Below are 20,036 nucleotides of genomic sequence, written 5' to 3' on the forward strand. Positions count from 1 at the left end.
ACCCATTTCAATTTGACATTCCATTGCCAGACCAACATGTCTGTCTATGTCATCGATAGACTCTACAGCTCCCCTACTGTCATGATGAGGCCAAACATAGGTTGGAGGAGCAAAACCTCCTATTCCATCTGGGTAGTTTCCATCTCCAACTCTAATCTTGAGCTGTTTGCAGATGCTGATAATCTGTAAACTGACCATGGATCTGAGCAGAAGATGGCAGCATCATCCACGTACAGGGACTCAATGGTATGTTTTGGGATGTTGGAGAAAGAGCTGGATGGGATGTCAGGGGAGCCAGATTAGGTCTGAAGGAGCGGACCTGGCTGCATACTGTGTTGCTTCCTGCCACTTTAACACAATAGACAATAGGTGCAGGAGTAGGCCATTTGGCCCTTTGAGCCAGCACCGCCATTCACTGTGATCATGGCTGATCATCCACTATCAGTATCCAGTTCCTGCCTTAACCCCATAACCTTTGATTCCGCTATCTTTAAGAGCTCTATCCATCTCTTTTTTGAAAGCATCCAGAGACTTGGCCTCCACAGCCTTCTGGGGCAGAACATTCCATATATCCACCACTCTCTGGGTGAAAAAGTTATTCCTCAACTCCATTCTAAATGGCCTACCCCTTATTCTTAAACTGTGGCCTCTGGTTCTGGACTTACCCATCAGTGGGAACATGCTTCCTGCCTGCAGCATGTCCAATCCCTTAATAATCTTATATGTTTCAATAAGATCCCCTCTCAGCCTTCCAAATTCCAGAGTATACAAGCCCAGTCGCTCCAATCTTTCGACATATGACAGTCCCGCCATCCCGGGAATTAACCTTGTGAACCTACGCTGCACTCCCTCAATAGCAAGAATGTCCTTCCTCAAATTTGGAGACCAAAACTCCACACAGTACTCCAGGTGTGGTCTCACCAGGGCCCTGTACAGCTGCAGAAGGACCTCTTTGCTCTTATACCAATTCCCCTTGTTATGAAGGCCAGCATGCCATTAGCTTTCTTCACTGCCTGCTGTACTTGCATGCTTGCTTTCAGTGACTGATGTACAAGAACACCTAGATCTCGTTGTGCTTCCCCAACACATCGGAGTTGGTGTGCGAACGCAGTGTACAGTATTACCGGGCGTGATTGTCTTGGACGTTTCACCTGCAAACGCGAGACTCTGTTGGACAGTGATAAAGTAAGTTGTGGCAGGCCTGCTACCCTTGTCTGGTGGCGGGACAGACGACACGGAAGCTGTGCAGCCTCGGTCGTAGTGAGGACTAGACTTTGAGCTGTGGGCTTGCCTGCTTGCAGACCAGGTGAGGCGTCGCCGATGGGGTGCAGCATGGCATCACGCTCAGCTGGGGGCTGGCCTCTCCCATTAGTGGATGACAGGCTGGATTGTGTGCATCTGCACACTACCGGAAGACTGTACCGTCAATTGCAGGAGATGTCGCTCAAGATCTTGGACTATATATATATATATATATATGTTTTTTTTGTGTGAATATACTTATTTGCTCACTATTTTGAATGTGCTGTTTGGCCCAAGAGGAACACTGTTTCGTTTGGCTGTATCTATGTATGGTTGAATGATAATTAAACTTAAACTGATTTGATTTCCACATACTGACCTCAATACGATTGTTTGCAAGGTGCCCAACATCCCAAACAAATCCCAGCATTTTGTGTGTGTTGCTTTGATTTCCAGCATCCGCAGATTCTCTCGTTGAAATCCCGTCTCTGTCAGAATGACGGTGAACTCCCTGGTCGGTGATTGGCTAAATTCTTCTTTCCTTCTCACGCTTTGATTGGCCGGGCACTGGCAAGCAGCTGGGTGACGGACATTGCAGTGATTCGCTGGCCGTGGTTACCAGGAGACACGGTTTGATTGCCTGCCGCCTACTCTAGGCGACGCGGCGGAGCCTGCTTTGAAGTGCCGATAATCTGCCCGCTTTGTGATTAACGGATCGACGATTGTACTATGTTTATCTACTTGAGCAAGAAGGTAAGGCTGCAGACGTTCTGGGTCCTTTCGCTGACTAGGCCACGGGAGGTCGGTGAAATTTAGACGGCAATAGCTGGGGCTCAGGGCGCCGAGGGCTGCGGGGAGCTTGGTGCATGCGTACTGTGTACGCTCTTAGCGTGCTGAAACTTCTATCGTTGAGTTTTCAGGAGGTGGGTTGTTTATCTTTGATCATGGGTACTTTGAAGTGTAATTTATGAAATGGCTATGGTCCTAGATTGTTTGTGGATATTGCTTCAAGGCCCAACTATTATTATTCTTTGAGAAATTCGATTTATTTTACTTGTCTGGAATAGTTTGTTTTGCTGAACAAGGACCATCCATATCATTTCATTCCGCTCAACGTGTCCTAATAGTTCACCTAGTAAAGGAGCTGCCAAATTCAACGATATAAAACATTATGATTGCACTTCTTCAACTGTAGGAGAATTTTTCTTACCTTGCTCCACTCATGCACCCTACCTGGTTTAAATGTACAGGGGCATGCTTGATTGGGTGTTTGATTTACTATTGTATAGCCTACAAAAACAACTATGCAGAAAGAAGGGGCACGGTTCGAAAAGGTGAAAAGTGCATTGTTGTTAGTATAATTTCAGAGACATGTTGACTCCTTGTTCATTGTAATTGTCATGGAAAGTATAGTTAGGACTTGAACTAAGTTTCAAACCCTGTCCACTTAGCTGGATGTCCTGTTTTGTCAGTATTGATGAAAATCACAGTATTATGAATTTGCATTCTGCATCTGAGCTCAAAGAAGCTAATGGCAAACCATCATGGCAGGCATAAAATAAATGACTGAAAATTTGGGAAAAGAATTTCTAAGAAGGTCTTTGATGACAGAAATGTAGTAAGAGAAGTTTGATGGGAGAAGTTCAAGGCCATGGAAATTTGTTTTCCTGAAATTTCTATTGCTGATAGTAGAGCGAGCTTCAGTACAAATGATTGCAGGATGTTGTAGAAGAAGTTCATATGAAATGGACAACAGCATGAAGGTTTAAAGATCAAATTTAGGGAGACAAAGAACCAACAGGTCAGCAAGTCTGAAGGTGCTGAGTGAGTAGGATTTGCTATTGGATAGAATGAGCGTGTTGAAGTAAGATAAAGATTGCAGCACCTGCAATAAGTCGACTGCTTAATTTTAATTTGTGCTGATTGTTATATATAAGCTTCCTTTTTATTGTATTTTATTCAGATTGCCATCCCAAGTAACATTCAATTGAGATGTGTTTCCTGGAATAAAGACCAAGGATTTATTGCTTGTGGTGGGGAAGATGGCCTTTTAAAAGTGCTGAAGCTTGAAACACAGACAGGTAGAGAAAGTCATAAAGCCAAATAGCATTCAACAACATTTTTATGTAAATTGTGCTCTAAACTAAATATACAAAACGCTGGAAATGCTTGGCAATGTGGATAGAGAAATTAAATTTTTTTATCTCAGTGACCTTTCATCTGAACTCAATCATTTGAGTTCTCAAAAGCGTTGTGATGAAAAACCATTAAGTTGAATTGGTAACAAAATTTCCTCTTTGCTGCTGCCTGACTTGCAGAATATTTTGGAATTTCCTCTTTTTATTTTAGGCTTCCAAATTCTTCAGATTTTGTTTCTAGAGAAATTGGGATTTGAGTATAATTTTGGGTGCTGGGAACATCTATCGGAATATACAGTGCTAGCAGATCTTCATATGCAACCTTGCACATGTTAAATATACAGTAACAATTTGTCTTTTTTCTGGGTCTCGTTTTTATCCAATGAGCAGCAATCTGTATTTTAAGGTATGTTTTAATGTTATTCACTGGAAATCTACTTAAGTGAGGGAATGAACCTGGGATCAAAATCCTCTTTAGGTTCCACTCTGACTCCACAGAAGATACCACAGACAATTTTGTTTAGGAGAGGAAAAATGATATGAAAAATGCATTTGGCACTTTTATTACTTTTGACTGCCTGCTAAGTTTTGGCCTCCTTGTTTTATGATTTTGTATCCCTATTTAAAACCATAAGAAATATTACTATTCAGTTTCTAATTTGATCTTTGTGGGTTTCTGCAGATGATACAAGATTAAAAGGGTTGGCAGCACCTAGCAACCTTTCTATGAATCAGACATTAGAAGGGCACAGTGGTAAGTTTTCCTTTTATTCCATATATTTGATGCAAAATGAAAGTCTAGTGTATAGTCATTTGTAATATCATTTTTAGTTATGCAAAACTGTTTACAAAGTAATTAGAATGTAAAATCCATTTATTGATTTCCCTGTTCTGAAACAATTTTAATCTGTTCCTTGGTTTTAATACTCTCAATAGTGTTGCGCAGCTGAACATTATAGTAGTGTAGTTATTGCAGCAGGTTGTTATGGCTGGCTGCAGTAGGTACTGTGGAAAGGACATAATATATTGGTATGCTTTTGAGATATTTGGCAAATTGTGCATAATTTAGTTTTAGCTCAGAATTGTATCTAAATGGTCATATACTTGTTTAGTTTATATTTGGAATGAAAAATATGTGCTGAAAATGTGATGGGGTACAATCAGTTTGGGCAAACTAAAGTTGATGGCACTGGCAGGATTGCACAAAGGTTGATTGGAACAGACTGTTTGCAGGTAAAGCGATGTCTGGCAAGTTGCATAGGGAGAGTTCAGATGGTAAAGGACAAGGCTGTCAGGATTAGGGAACTGGTTGACATTGCTCATGGTCAGGAAAATGGAGGCATATGTCAGCTATAGGCAATTGGGAGAAGTGAATTCCTTGAGTATGAAGGATGTAGGAGCACACCTGAGAAGGAAATGAGGAGAGCAATTTCAGTACATGAGATAACTTTAGCATATCATGTAATGGAGAATAAAAGTTGTTGTAAGTCTATTAAGAGCAAATGGATAACCAATGGGAAGTTAGAGACCTTAAGGGCAATGTGGTCGTCTATGTGCAGAGCCACAGGAAATGGATGAAATCTTAAGTGAATATTTCTTTTCTGTATTTATTATAGAGAAGGTCATGAAAGCTAGGAAATTAAAGGAAGAGGATAGTGATGTCTTGAAAATATCCACTTTACAAAAGTGGAGATGCTGGCTAACTTCAAATTAGTAAAGGCAAGTAACTCCTTGCAGCCTGACCAAGCGTATCCTGAAACACAGTGGGAAGATAGGGAAGGAATTGCTGAGATGACAAGAGAAAGGTGTATGTCTTCCTTAGCCACGGGTAGGGCACTGGAAGGCTGAAGGTTGGCTGGTATTGTGACTTTATTCAAGAAGGGCTGCAAAGAAAAGCCAGGTGACTCCAGGCCTTTTCCCACCATATTAGTAATGGGGAAAGTTATTGGAGGGATTCTGGGAGGCAGGCTGTATCTGCATTCAGAAAGGTAAAGACTGAATAGGGATAGTCAGCATGGCTTTGTCTGTGAGAAATCATGTCTCATGAAATTGATTAAAGTTTTTTGAAGAGGTGACTAAGAGCATTGATAAAGGCAGGGCAGTAGATGTTATCTACATGGACTTTGACCAGGTATTGCATTATAGGCTGGTCTGGAAGATTTAGAACACATGAGATTCAGGGTGAGCCAGCTAGTTGAATACAAAATTAGCTTGGTGATAGGATGCAGAGAGTGGTAGTGGAGTATTTGAACTACTTTTTTTTTAAGGAAAGGAGCATAGAAACATAGAAAATAGGTGCAGGAGTAGGCCATTCGGCCCTTCGAGCCTGCACCACCATTCAGTATGATCATGGCTGATCATCCAACTCAGAACCCTGCACCAGCCTTCCCTCCATACCCCCTGATCCCCGTAGCCACAAGGGCCATATCTAACTCCCTCTTAAATATGGCCAATGAACTGGCCTCAACTGTTTCCTGTGGCAGAGAATTCCACAGATTCACCACTCTCTATGTGAAGAAGTTTTTCCTAATCTCAGTCCTAAAAGGCTTCCCCCTTATCCTCAAACTGTTCTGGACTTCCCCAACATCGGGAACAATCTTCCTGCATCTAGCCTGTCCAATCCCTTTAGGATTTTATACGTTTCAATCAGATCCCCCCTCAATCTTCTAAATTCCAACGAGTACAAGCCTAGTTCATCCAGTCTTTCTTCATATGAAAGTCCTGCCATCCCAGGAATCAATCTGGTGAACCTTCTTTGTACTCCCTCTATGGCAAGGATGTCTTTCCTCAGATTAGGGGACCAAAACTGCACACAATACTCCAGGTGTGGTCTCACCAAGGCCTTGTACAACTGCAGTAGTACCTCCCTGCTCCTGTACTCGAATCCTCTTGCTATAAATGCCAGCATACCATTCGCCTTTTTCGCCACCTGCTGTACCTGCATGCCCACTTTCAATGACTGGTGTATAATGACACCCAGGTCTCGTTGCACCTCCCTTTTTCCTAATAGGCCACCATTCAGATAATAATCTGTTTTCCTATTTTTGCCACCAAAGTGGATAACTTCACATTTATCCACATTAAATTGCATCTGCCATGAATTTGCCCACTCACCCAACCTATCCAAGTCACCCTACATCCTCTTAGCATCCTCCTCACAGCTAACACTGCCGCCCAGCTTCGTGTCATCCGCAAACTTGGAGATGCTGCATTTAATTCCCTCATCCAAGTCATTAATATATATTGTAAACAACTGGGGTCGCAGCACTGAGCCTTGCGGTACCCCACTAGTCACTGCCTGCCATTTTGAAAAGGTCCCGTTTATTCCCACTCTTTGCTTCCTGTCTGCTAACCAATTCTCTATCCACATCAATACCTTACCCCCAATACCGTGTGCTTTAAGTTTGCACACTAATCTCCTGTGTGGGACCTTGTCAAAAGCCTTTTGAAAATCCAAATATACCACATCCACTGGTTCTCCCCTATCCACTCTACTAGTTACATCCTCAAAAAATTCTATGAGATTCGTCAGACATGATTTTCCTTTCACAAATCCATGCTGACTTTGTCCAATGATTTCACTGCTTTCCAAATGTGCTGTTATCACATCTTTGATAACTGACTCCAGCAGTTTCCCCACCACCGACGTAAGGCTAACGGGTCTATAATTCCCCGGTTTCTCTCTCTCTCCTTTTTTAAAAAGTGGGGTTACATTAGCCACCCTCCAATCCTCAGGAACTAGTCCAGAATCTAACGAGTTTTGAAAAATTATCACTAATGCATCCACTATTTCTTGGGCTACTTCCTTAAGCACTCTGGGATGCAGAAAATCTGGCCCTGGGGATTTATCTGCCTTTAATCCCTTCAATTTACCTAACACCACTTCCCTACTAACATGTATTTCGCTCAGTTCCTCCATCTCACTGGACCCTCTGTCCCCTACTATTTCTGGAAGATTATTTATGTCCTCCTTAGTGAAGACAGAACCAAAGTAATTATTCAATTGGTCTGCCATGTCCTTGCTCCCCATAATCAATGCACCTGTTTCTGTCTGTAGGGGACCTACATTTGTCTTTACCAGTCTTTTCCTTTTTACATATCTATAAAAGCTTTTACAGTCAGTTTTTATGTTCCCTGCTTGTTTTCTCTCAATCTTTTTTCCCCTTCCTAATTAAGCCCTTTGTCCTCCTCTGCTGAACTCTGAATTTCTCCCAGTCCTCAGGTGAGCCACTTTTTCTGGCTAATTTGTATGCTTCTTCTTTGGAATTGATACTATCCCTAATTTCCCTTGTCAGCCACTAGTGCACTACCTTCCTTGATTTATTCTTTTGCCAAACTGGGATGAACAATTGTTGTAGTTCATCTATGCAATCTTTAAATGCTTGCCATTGCATATCCACCGTCAATCCTTTAAGTGTCATTTGCCAATCTATCTTAGCTAATTCACGTCTCATACCTTCAAAGTTACCCCTCTTTAAGTTCAGAACCTTTGTTTCTGAATTAACTATGTCACTCTCCATCTTAATGAAGAATTCCACCATATTATGGTCACTCTTACCCAAGGGGCCTCTCATGACAAGATTGCTAATTAACCCTTCCTCATTGCTCAAAACCCAGTCTAGAATAGCCTGCTCTCTAGTTGGTTCCTCGACATGTTGGTTCAAGAAACCATCCCGCATACGTTCCAAGAAATCCTCTTCCTCAGCACCTTTACCAATTTGGTTCACCCAATCTACATGTAGATTGAAGTCACCCATTATAACTGCTGTTCCTTTATTGCACACATTTCTAATTTCCTGTCTAATACCATCTCCGACCTCACTACTACTGTTAGGTGGCCTGTACACAACTCCCACCAGCGTTTTCTGCCCCTTAGTGTTATGCAGCTCTACCCATATCAATTCCACGTCTTCCCGGCTTATGTCCTTCCTTTCTATTGCGTTAATCTCATCTTTAACCAGCAACGCCACCCCACCTCCGTTTATTTCATGTCTATCCCTCCTGAATATTGAATATCCCTGAACGTTGAGCTCCCATCCTTGGTCACCCTGGAGCCATGTCTCTGTGATCCCAACGGTATCATAATCATTAATAACAATCTGCACTTTCAATTCATCCACCTTGTTACGAATGCTCCTTGCATTGACACACAAAGCCTTCAGGCGCTCTTTTACAACTCTCTTAGCCCTTATACAATTATGTTGAAAAGTGGCCCTTTTTGATGCTTGCCCTGGACTTGTCGGCCTGCCACTTTTACTTTTCTCCTTACTACTTTTTGCTTCTACCCTCACTTTACACCCCTCTGTCTCTCTGCACTGGTTCCCATCCCCCTGTTGTGAATTAACCTCCTGATATTTAAAATCAGTAGGGTGAATGATGTTCTCTGATTTCTGTCTGAGTACTATTGAACTATTTGTGAGCAGGCATAAAGGTGGTTAGATTTTCTACTTTCTTTCACCAACTGTTTAATTTTCTCTTTATCTTTCGCAAGGAAATGGCTCTTACCATAAACACGGCAGGTTGTACAGAATCTGGAAATCATATCCAACACCCACACACTGCTAGAGGAATTCAGCAAGACAGGGGGCATCTCTGGAGGGGAATAAACAGTGTTTCAGGCTGAGACCCTTCATCAGGACCTCGGTCTTGGCCTGAAATCTTGTATGTTTATTCTCCTGTATCGATGCTGCCTGACTTGCTGAGTTCCTCCAGCAATTTGTGTGAGTAGCTCTCACCAGTTTCCATAGTCAGTAAATTTTGTTGCTATGGATAGAAGAGTACATCACAACAACAGGCCCGCCTAATCCATGCTGACCCATTAAACTGCCTAGTTCCATCGATCTTTCCCTATAATAGACAATAGGTGCAGAAGTAGACCATTTGGCCCTTCGAGCCTGCACCGCCATTCTGAGATCATGGCTGATCATCTACTATCAACACCCGGTTCCTGCCTTGTCCCCATAACCCTTGATTCCCCTATCCATAAGATACCTATCTAGCTCCTTCTCGAAAGCATCCAGAGAATTGGCCTCCACTGCCTTCTGAGGCAGCGCGTTCCACACCTCCACAACTCTCTGGGAGAAGAAGTTCCTCCTCAACTCTGTCCTAAATGACCTACCCCTTATTCTTAAACCATGCCCTCTGGTAGTGGACTCTCCCAGCATCTGGAACATATTTCCTGCCTCTATCTTGTCCAATCCCTTAATAATCTTATATGTCTCAATCAGATCCCCCCTCAATCTCCTTAATTCCAGCATGTACAAGCCCTATAACTCAGGTTATCAAGCCCTGGCAATATCCTTATAAATTTTTCAGCACCTTTTCAATCTTAATTTACATCTTTCATATAGGTACGTGACCAAAACTGCACACAATACCCCAAATTAGCATATAGGAGATTGAAACTCTTGCTGAGTGGTGCCACAATAACCTCTCAATGTCAGCTGATTATTGATTTTTGGGGGAAACCGGAAGTCCATGAATCATACCTCATTGGGGGATCAAAGGTGGAGAGGGTCAGCAACTTTAATTTCCTCAGTGTATTCATTTCAGAGGATCTGCCTGGACCCAGCACGTAAGAACAATTGTGAAGAAGCATGGCAGTGCCTCTACTTTAGAAGCTTGCGAAGTTGCAGCATGAAATCTAAAACTTTGACAAGTTTATATAGATGTGTGATGGAAAGTATATTAACTGGTTGCATCATGGCCTGGTATGAAAACACCAATGTTCTTGAAAGGAAAATACTAAAAACTTAGTGGATATGGCCCAGTCCATTATGGAGGAACGCAGCAGATATGATCAAGGACCCTCACTACCCAGGTCATTCCCTCTTCTTGATGCTGCCATCAGGAAGAAGGTACAGGAGCCTCAGGATCCACACTACCAGGTTCAAGAACAGTTATCCCTTAACCATCAGGCTCTTAAACAAATAGGGATGACTTCACTCGCCCCATTAGTGAACTGTTCCCACAACCTATGGACTCACTTTCCCTCATGTTCTCGATATTTATTATTTTTTTTCTTTTGTATGTGCACAGTGTGTTGTCTTTTGCACACTGGTCATTTGTACTTCCTGTTGGTTGTGGCTATCATTGATTCTATTATATTTCGAGGATTTACTGAGTATGTCTGCAGGGTTGTATTTGGTGACGTAAATGTACTTTGATAATAAATTTACTTTGAAATTTAAAATTAGGCCTCACTAGCTTCTTATACAATTTCAGCATAACATCCCAGCTCCTGTATTTAATAGATTGATTTATGAAGGCCAGTGTGCCAAACGGTTTTCTTAATGACCTTATCTACCTATGACACCATAATTCAAGGAATTATGGATCTGTATTCGCAGATCTCTCTGTTCCACCGCACTTCTCAGTGCTCTACCGCTCTCTGTAAGACCTATCGTGGTTGGTCCTCCCAAAGTGCAACACCTCAGACTTATTTGCATTAAGTTCCATCTGCCATTTTTCTAGCGGGTCCATATCCCACTGTAAGCTTTGATAGGCTTCCTCGCTGTCCACTACTCTCCACTCTCCGCTGAACATCGACGACTCCTCCGTAGAGATCGTTAAGAACACCAAATTTCTTGGTGTTCACCTGGCGGAGAATCTCACCTGGTCCCTCAACACCAGCTCCATAGCAAAGAAAGCCCAGCAGCGTCTCCACTTTCTGTGAAGGCTGAGAAAAGTCCATCTCCCACCCCCCATCCTAACCACATTCTACAGAAGTTGTATCGAGAGCATCCTGAGCAGCTGTATCACTGCCTGGTTCGGAAATTGCACCATCTCGGATCGCAAGACCCTGCAGCGGACAGTGAGATCAGTTGAGAAGATCATTGGGGTCTCTCTTCCAGCCATTACAGACATTTACACCACACGCTGCATCCGTAAAGCAAACAGTATTATGAAGGACCCCACACACCCCTTATACAAACTCTTCCCCCTCCTGCCATCTGGCAAAAGGCACTGAAGTATTCAGGCTCTCACGACCAGACTATGTAACAGTTTCTTCCCCCAAGCCATCAGACTCCTCAATACCCAGAGCCTGGACTGACACCAATCTACTGTCCTGTACTGTGCCTATTGTCTTGTTTATTATTTATTGTAATGCCTGCACTGTTTTGTGCACTTTATGCAGTCCTAGTCTGTAGTCTAGTGTAGTTTTGTGTTGTTTTTACATAGTGCAGTGTAGATTTTGTATTGTTCATGTAGGATCATGGTCCTGAAAAATGTCGTCTCATTTTTACTGTGTACTGTACGAGCAGTAATGGTCGAAATGACAGAAAAGGTGACTTGACTTGACTTGAAATTTCTCTGTTATTAGAATATGTAAAGTTGGCCTCATTGTTAGTATGATGAGTGAAGTATATTTTGTCTCTAACTTGGTAATGTGGTTCCCTGAATGGTTCATCATTAAAGATGACTCAACATAAAGATATTTCATTTTATGAATAACTTCTTTCTGACATAATGGAGATGCACACTCTGAAACTGTAAAATGTTTAAAGTGGCACTGCATAGGTGAGTTCATCCCTCTGTTAGGTGAATCCATTGATAACAGTCCAATGTGCTTAATGTAACAATGTGAAAAGGAGATGTGAAGAACAGATCTTGAGGAAATCAGTTGGTCAGTGAATTAAGTCTCAGGAGGGAGAGGATTAGGTTGGAGTTATGGGAGTCAACATTGGTGAAAAGGGTTATTAGAGAGAATGTCTGTCTTATTAGGAAGATTAAGGTTGAGCTGCTTGGAAAAGGATCATTAAATTTTGAAGATATTGGGTAGGAGAAAGCAAAAAAAAAACCACCAATGGAGAAATCCATCTGGACTATGAACATTTGAGACTTTAGCAGGGAAACCGATAACATTAGGCTTCCTTAAATTATTCCAAGGGTGCCCTCAGCCCTTGGGATAAAGGCCTCTTTCAGAGTTCAAGACAGTGACAATGCTGATCTTGTATGCATGGGACAGTTTTGTACAAATTATGTCCAATAAGGTGTTACAGCAAGAAACTTGCATAAGGTGTTTCATTGGAGAGCTCTCACTAATTCAGACGGTAGAGATCACAGAAAAAATCAGTTAGGCTGTTGATTAGGGATGAGAGAATTGTGTGGTAAAGTCTTAAGTTGTGGAATATGTATGTAGGAACAGGGGCATAGTGGGGGGAAGGTTGGGGGTCGAAACGGGAGTGGCATGAAGATGCAGGGCATTATCAGCTTAATAAATGTATATGTGGCAACAGCACACTTCCAGTTTTTTTTATTGCAGCTCTTCTGTGTGAATGATGCACAGAGGAACAAGAAAAAATGTGAATGTGTGCTGTTGCTACTTGAAATATTTAATTGTGTTTAGATAGTCTAGTCATGCATTTCTTCTACTGTTTTGACGTTAAGTTTCCTTAATCTCTTTTATTTCTCTTCATTATATATAATTATTAAATAAAAAGTTTCTGACCAAGTTTAATTCATTATAAATTATCCATTTTTTTTTTGTGTAGGGTAATTCAGAATCAGAATCAGGTTTATTATCACCGGCATGTGCCGTGAAGTTTGTTAACTTAGCCACAGTAGTTCAATGCAATACATAATATAGAAGAAGAAGAAGAAGAAGAAATAAGTACAAACGTTTGTAAATCAATTATAGAATGTGCATATTGAATAGATCAAAATTGCGCAAAAACAGAAATAATATATATTTAGAAAGTGAGGTAGTGTTCACGGGTTCAATGTCCAACTCGGAATTGGATGACAATGGGGAAGAAGCTGTTCCTGAATCGCTGAGTGTGTGCCTTCAGGCTTCTACCTGATGGTAACAGTGAGAAAAGGGCATGCCCTGGGTGCTGGAGGCCCTTAGTAATGGATGCTGCCTTTCTGAGACACCGCTCCCTGAAGATGTCCTGGGTACTTTGTAGGTTAGTGTCCAAGATGGAGGTGACTAGATTTACAACCTTCTGCAGCTTCTTTTGGTCCTGTTCAGAGGCCCCTCCATACCAGACAGTGATGCAGCCTGTCAGAATGCTCTCCACGGTACGCCTATAGGAGTTTTTGAGTGTATTTGTTGACATGCTAAATCTTTTAAAACTCCTATTGAATTATAGTCGCTGTTTTGCCTCCTTTATAACTGCATCGATATGTTGGGACCATGTTAGGTCCTCAGAGATCTTGACACCCAGGAAATTGAAACTGCTCACTCTCTCCACTTCTGATCCCTCTATGAGGATTGGTATGTGTTCCTTCATCTTATCCTTCCTGAAGTCCACAATCAGCTCTTTCGTTTTACTGGCGTTGCGTGCCAGGTTGTTGCTGTGGCATCACTCCACTAGATGGCATATCTCACTCCTGTAAACCCTCTCGTCTCCATCTGAGGTTCTACCAACAATGGTTGTATCATCAGCAAATTTATGAATGGTATTTGAGCTATGCTTAGCCACACAGTCATGGGTATAGAGAGAGTAGAGCAGGGGGCTAAGCACACACCCCTGAGGTGCACCAGTGTTGATCGTCAGCGAGGAGATGTTATCACCAATCCACACAGATTGTGGTCTTCTGGTTAGGAAGTCATGGATCCAATTGCAGAGGGACGTACAGAGGCCCAGGTTCTGTGGGAATGATGGTATTAAATGCTGAGCTAAGTTGATGAACAGGATCCTGACATAGGTGTTTGTTTTGTCCAAGGCCGTGTGAAGGGCGATTGAGATTGCACCTGCTTTGACCTATTGTGTCGATAAGCAAATTGCAATGGGTCCAGGTCCTTGCTGAGACAGGGGTTCAGTTTAGTCATAACCAACCTCTCAAAGCATTTCATCACTGTAATGTGAGTGCTACCGGGCAATAGTCATTAAGGCAGCTCACATTATTCTTCTTAGGCACTGTATACTTGTTGCCTTTTTGAAGTAAGTGGGAACTTTCGCCCGTAGCAGTGAGAGGTTGAAAATGTCCTTGAATACTCCTGCCAGTTGGTTGGCACAGGTTTTCAGAGCCTTACCAGGTACTGGATCTTCCGCCTTGTGAGGGTTCACTGTCTTTAAAGACAGCCTAACATCGGTCTCTGAGACTGAGATCACAGGGTCATCAGGTGCTGCTGGGATCTTTACAGCTGTAGTTATATTCTCCCTTTCTAAGCGGGCATAGAATGCATTGAGTTCATCTGGTAGTGAAGCATCGCTGCCATTCGTGCTATTGGGTTTCGCTTTGTAGGAAGTAATGTCTTGCAAACCCTGCCAGAGTTGTCGTACATCCGATGTCGCCTCCAACCTTGTTCAAAATTGTCGCTTAGTCCTCGAAATAGCCCTCCACAAATTATATCTGGTTTTCTGGTAGTTAAGATTCTGATTGATCGTCACAGTATATTAATTGAATTGTGTTTTTTAGGTGCTGTACAGGTGGTGACTTGGAATGAGCATTACCAGAAATTAACAACTAGTGACCAGAATGGTCTAATTATTGTATGGATGCTATACAAAGGTTGGTTAACTCTTCTTGTGGTGTGTAAGATTGAGTTTGATGTACATTAACATTTTCTAAACGATTTAGTTAAGTTTGGTGTTAGATAAACCTAAGAAATAAATAGTCAATTCAGTAGATGAAATGAATTGCAAACTTGTATTTGTCATATCTGGTTAGATGCAAGATTAAACTCTGTATTTATGACATAATCATATTTGTGTTAGAAAGTGTTAGACAGCAGTGTTATATGATCTTAAATTGACGGTGATGATTGCAACAGTTTTTGTAATATTATTGAAATTTTTAATGAAAATTGACTTTGTGAATTGATTTCAGGTTCTTGGTTTGAAGAAATGATCAACAATAGGAATAAATCTGTTGTTCGTGGTATGAGTTGGAATGCTGATGGATTGAAAATCTGCATTGTTTATGAAGATGGTGCTGTCATTGTGGGCTCAGTGGATGGTAATTTATTTTATACTAAGAAAATGTAATTATGAAAAAGATTTCAATATTCATTTATCTGTAGTGATCTCTCATGGGTAATATTTTCATTTGAATCTTATTTTGGAATAAAGGTTAATTGATTTGTCAGTTAATGCATATTAATTCATATGTAATCCAACATTAGGTAAATACATAATTATTCCCAAACTTACTTTGTATTATAAATTAGCATTTTTGGAGCCACTCAGCAAGAAATTTGGCTTTGGTTACTAGCACTGTAGATGTGAAAGAATATCAACCATCAGCATTATTTGATCCCAAGGTGGAGCTAGGAGCCCTGTACATACAGTATTTAACACTAACTGGAAAAAAGGTTTTTTTTTTGCTACTGGTCTGTTTCTAATTGCCTTAAGAGTATCTTCTTAATTTATCTTTTCTTAATGATGGGTTCAAATTTTCTTTAATATTTTCTCAGGTAACAGAATCTGGGGTAAGGAACTGAAGGGCCTACAGCTGAGTCAAGTAGCCTGGTCACCAGACAGCAAGATTCTTATATTTGGCATGGCCAATGGAGAAATACATATATATGACAGTCAAGGAAATTTCATTGTACGTTTACTGCTGTTTACGATTTCTTATAAATTACTAAATGCTGCTGTCATTTTTATAATGCTGCTTGGTTGATCTGGATCTTTATAGGTTGAATTCTAAATATGCTAAATGTATTTTTATTTACTTGTAATGATTTGAGACTATTTCAAGTTGGAAGAAGACAGCATAAAGAAGGGTTAATATTCTTTTGTGTGCATTGGTGAAATAAACAATTTTTATTGTGACTCAATGGGGAACAATCAAATTTTTAATTTCTATTTCAGCCACTGCCTACTTTGTATTTGTATTAAGTAAGTGCAATTGCAAAATGTGTCACTGCAATAAGCTGGAGAGAATTTAGATATTGTAGTTTTTAATACTTGCATGTCTGTAATTTGATTCCAATGCACTCAGTATATCTTTAAACCTTTCAGATGAAGCTTGTGCTCCAATGCCTTATTAATGTAACTGGTGCAGTCAGCATTGTTGGCATCCATTGGTATTCTGGAACCGAAGGCTATGTTGAACCAGACTGTCCTTGTTTGGCAATCTGCTTAGATAATGGTCGTTGTCAGATAATGCGTCATGAGCATGATGAGAGTAAGTACAATCGTATGGGATGGATGCAAAATTATTGTTATTTTGAAAATGTGGATGTTAACATATTGGGAGATATTCTTTCTAGTGATTGGAAAGGAGTAGGGGAATGTAGGTAGAGAGCAAGGTTAGAACAAAGTATTAGCTTAAGTTTGAAAATGGCAGCAAAGGTGTTTTTTTTTTAAATAAAAGGGCATTGCACGGTTCAAGTTGGCTCCAAATTGTTTTTTCTGATAATTTTCACCTTCTGCAACTCATCTCCCCATTCGCTTCAGTGTTAAGAGCAGGAGAACATTCAGATATTAATGTGATAGGCGATAAGATAACCCTTATTTGATAATCTTGTGTCCTGTGACTCATTGACTTTTACAGGGATCTGCTTTTGGAGTAGGTTTTCTGCTGTCTGCAATCCAGCTTGAGATTTCAAGTTTAGCATTGTCTTTCCATGTGGTACTGGCAATATATCTGGAGCTGCATGGTTGAAGTTGAGGGTAGCATTACGGTCACTAATAGAAATGGAAGCAACAGCCATACTCCTGGAATTGAGCTACTGCTTGTACAATGCAGTGTAGAGATGCATGCTAGATTTGTAGGTCTGCTTGCCCTGGGCACAGAGCCTAGTTGAGTGCTTGATCATCTACTACCTCTTCTTCAGAAATTTCAAGCTGTTTTGGTGAAGCACTCCCTGTCTACCCATTGGACAGAGAAGTGAATACATCCTGCATCTCATGATTCGCATTGCAGCAACATTTTTGGAGTCTGAGAGCTATTGTGGCCTTAAGTACTGTCCGAATATAAATGTTATTGTCGACGCCAGTATCAGGCTGAAGAGCTGTTTCTGTATTTGTGTAGCCTGGGAGTTCATTCCCTGTAAGGAGCATTGGTGAAGATTCATTCATGATTCTTGAAGCACCAGCTGTTACTAGAGAAGAACCCCTTGCATTGTACATTAGAGCTGCTATAATTTCCTTCCCCTACACACTTGCCATCGTTGAATCTCCCCACCACCACCACCACCACCACAGGGATGCTACACCTTTTACCTACACACTCCACCCACCACAACCTATTCTGAATCGTTCCCCTTTTACTTTTCCAGCTCAGCAACTTTGATCATTGTGTTATCAGAGGATGGCAGTGTAATTAAAATTTGTATATTTTCATTGTGGGAATGAATGGTACTTAAGTATTGAATAGCCAAAACATTAATATTTTTCTTACTGAAGTTGCTCAGAAATAGTTCAATTCCTTCAGCAGCCGTAAACCTTCAGGCACATTTAGTATATATTAATAGATTTGAAGTTCCAAGACACTAACTAGTGTATATTTTCATGTGATTAAATGTTTCAGTAGTTTTCCTATCCCACTCAATCAGGTCACTTTTAATGATTTCTTATGAAAACCGGAAGACCAAGCACTTACTAAGAACCTTATTTTTATTGATTAAAAATCCTCTTGATGAAATTAGTGGAAATATTGTTAAAGTAAAATGAAAAAAGTCATTGCATAGCAGGGTTTCAAACTTGAATTGTAGATTTGTGAACATGTTCATCTCAATTGTACCCTAACCAGTGCAATTGTGTTTGTAATGTTTTGATTACTGCCTATGTGAAATATTTGCCCTCCAGAGACAGAGTGAATAGAGAGAATAAGGATTTTTTTCTGATAGATCCTATCCTGCTTGATACTGGTATAAGTGTGGTTGGCATTCAGTGGAACTATTGTGGGAGTGTGTTGGCAGTGGCTGGTTCCCAGATGTCACCTGGTCAAGACAAGCAGATCAATGTTGTACAATTCTACACTCCTTTTGGTGAGGTAAGAGTTTTTCCTTCTTTATCATTAGCTTTATGAGTGGAAAATGAAGCCAACTATTCATTTAATAAATAAACGTGATATTCAGTGGAAGAATCATGTCTGTTTAGAACTACTGTAAAATTTTGCAAATCTGGTATCCAGTTGTTCTGGAAACCCAGTGGGTCAGCACCTGGTTCACTCCTTACTCCAGAGTGTAAGTCGGGATCAGAAGTGAAATGGGGTTTATGGTCTGAACCAGGGAGTCCAAGGTATAGACTGGTTGTGAGGCCATGGGACATGAGAGACCAGAAACATGCCAAAACTGACCAGGTTTTATTTCTCGCTCCTTACAAACCCGCCAGGCTCAGTTTGCCACTCATTTTAAATTCACTGGGTTCATTGGAAAATTTATTATACTGTGTGCAGCATGTGGAAAATGAAATAAAAATGTGTCTTATAAGGTATTAACTAGGCTGATATTAAATAGTACAGAAAATCAGATAGCACCAGCAGGACTTTGGTGCCAGACTAAATGATTGGAGTTTTACTGTAAACAGAAGAGCAAAATAAATAACCTGGTGAAAGATGATGAAATTATTGGCACAAAAGTTCTCTTCCATATTTGTTTAGAAAGTCTATATATCAAAATGATTGGGTGTAAAATGCAAAGTAAGTCAGGGATAGTCACACTATGGCCTATGTTAGAAGTCTTGCAGTTTCATGCTGAAGGGATATTCTATCTTGCATAACAACTATGGAACGTGTGCTTGGTTAAGTAGCCTCTTCATCCCATCAGGCCTCAGTGAAGACTGTATGGGAGGGATGGGTGAGTTGAAAAACGGATCACAGGAGAGGGAGAGGATAGCAAAGATGGTAAATCACTAACATTGGAAATTTCGAAAGGGCTGTGAGATGGAGGGAGATGGAATTCTCGGTCAGTAACTTCAACATCTGAAGGCAAGTCACCTGTACCAGATGGTCTACACTGCAGGGTTCTGAAAGAGATAGCTGAAGAGATTATGGAAGCATTAGTAATAATCTCTCAAGAATCATTAGATTCTGAAATGGTTCAAGATGAAAAATTGCAAATGTAACTCTACCCTTTAAGAAGGGAGGGAGGCAAAATAAAAGAACTTGTAGGTCAGATAGCCTAGTGGGGGTAACCAGAACTAGAGGGCAGAGCCTCAAAATTGACCTTTTAGAACAGAAGTAAGGAGGAATTTCTTTAGCCAAAGAGTGGTGAATGTGTGGAATGCTCTACAATAGACTGTGGTGGAGGCCAAGTCTGTGGGTATACTTACAGCAGAAGTTGATATTCTGAACCATGGTTTTTAATGAGGCTTTCATGTAGGATGGATTAGAGGTGTGGTGGAATTTCTGATAGGAAACAGGAGCATGGAACAGTATAACATGGGAACAGGCCTTTCCGTACAACATATGGTAACTGGAGTTTTCTTTAGTGTAACATGTTTCTTTTTACCTTAAAATAGTCCCATCTGCAAGTCAGTCTCATTGACAGGCTTGCATTAGGTTTCTGTGTAGAGGCTCTAAAAGAGGCAGCAGAATTGTTATGTTTTCTTGTTTCACAGACCCAGTGCAAGGAGAGTTCAATGTCTACTCCAATATGAAAGAATTCCTGGGGCTCTCTGAATCTGATTCCTTCATTCATTAACTTTTAATGATGCACCAAACTATTCTGATAATTTGTGGTTTATCTAGTAAATGTATTATACACAGAATAATTCAGATCAAAATCCGTTTTGTAAGTAAAGTGTCTTGCCTATA

At 40.9% G+C, this 20,036-nt stretch overlaps 1 protein-coding gene across 3 annotated transcripts in view; it reads left to right on the forward strand.

Moving 5' to 3' along the window:
• The first annotated feature begins 1,831 nt into the window (after positions 1-1,831).
• The window catches only part of wdr35 (WD repeat domain 35), a 90,070-nt gene continuing 71,865 nt past the window's right edge, over positions 1,832-20,036 (forward strand). For 2 of the 3 annotated variants that reach the window (XM_072278788.1, XM_072278796.1), the window contains exons 1-8: positions 1,832-1,995; positions 3,206-3,323; positions 4,063-4,134; positions 14,748-14,840; positions 15,159-15,287; positions 15,745-15,878; positions 16,295-16,460; positions 18,127-18,272. In XM_072278788.1, coding sequence (XP_072134889.1) covers positions 1,972-1,995; positions 3,206-3,323; positions 4,063-4,134; positions 14,748-14,840; positions 15,159-15,287; positions 15,745-15,878; positions 16,295-16,460; positions 18,127-18,272 — 882 coding nt within the window. In that variant the 5' untranslated portion in view covers positions 1,832-1,971. The remainder of the gene's footprint in view (positions 1,996-3,205; positions 3,324-4,062; positions 4,135-14,747; positions 14,841-15,158; positions 15,288-15,744; positions 15,879-16,294; positions 16,461-18,126; positions 18,273-20,036) is intronic. The other variant, XM_072278806.1, reaches the window with a different exon arrangement.

This window comes from Mobula birostris, chromosome 2 (assembly GCF_030028105.1).
Source record: "Mobula birostris isolate sMobBir1 chromosome 2, sMobBir1.hap1, whole genome shotgun sequence".
In the NCBI taxonomy this organism is placed as follows: Eukaryota; Metazoa; Chordata; class Chondrichthyes; order Myliobatiformes; family Myliobatidae; genus Mobula; species Mobula birostris.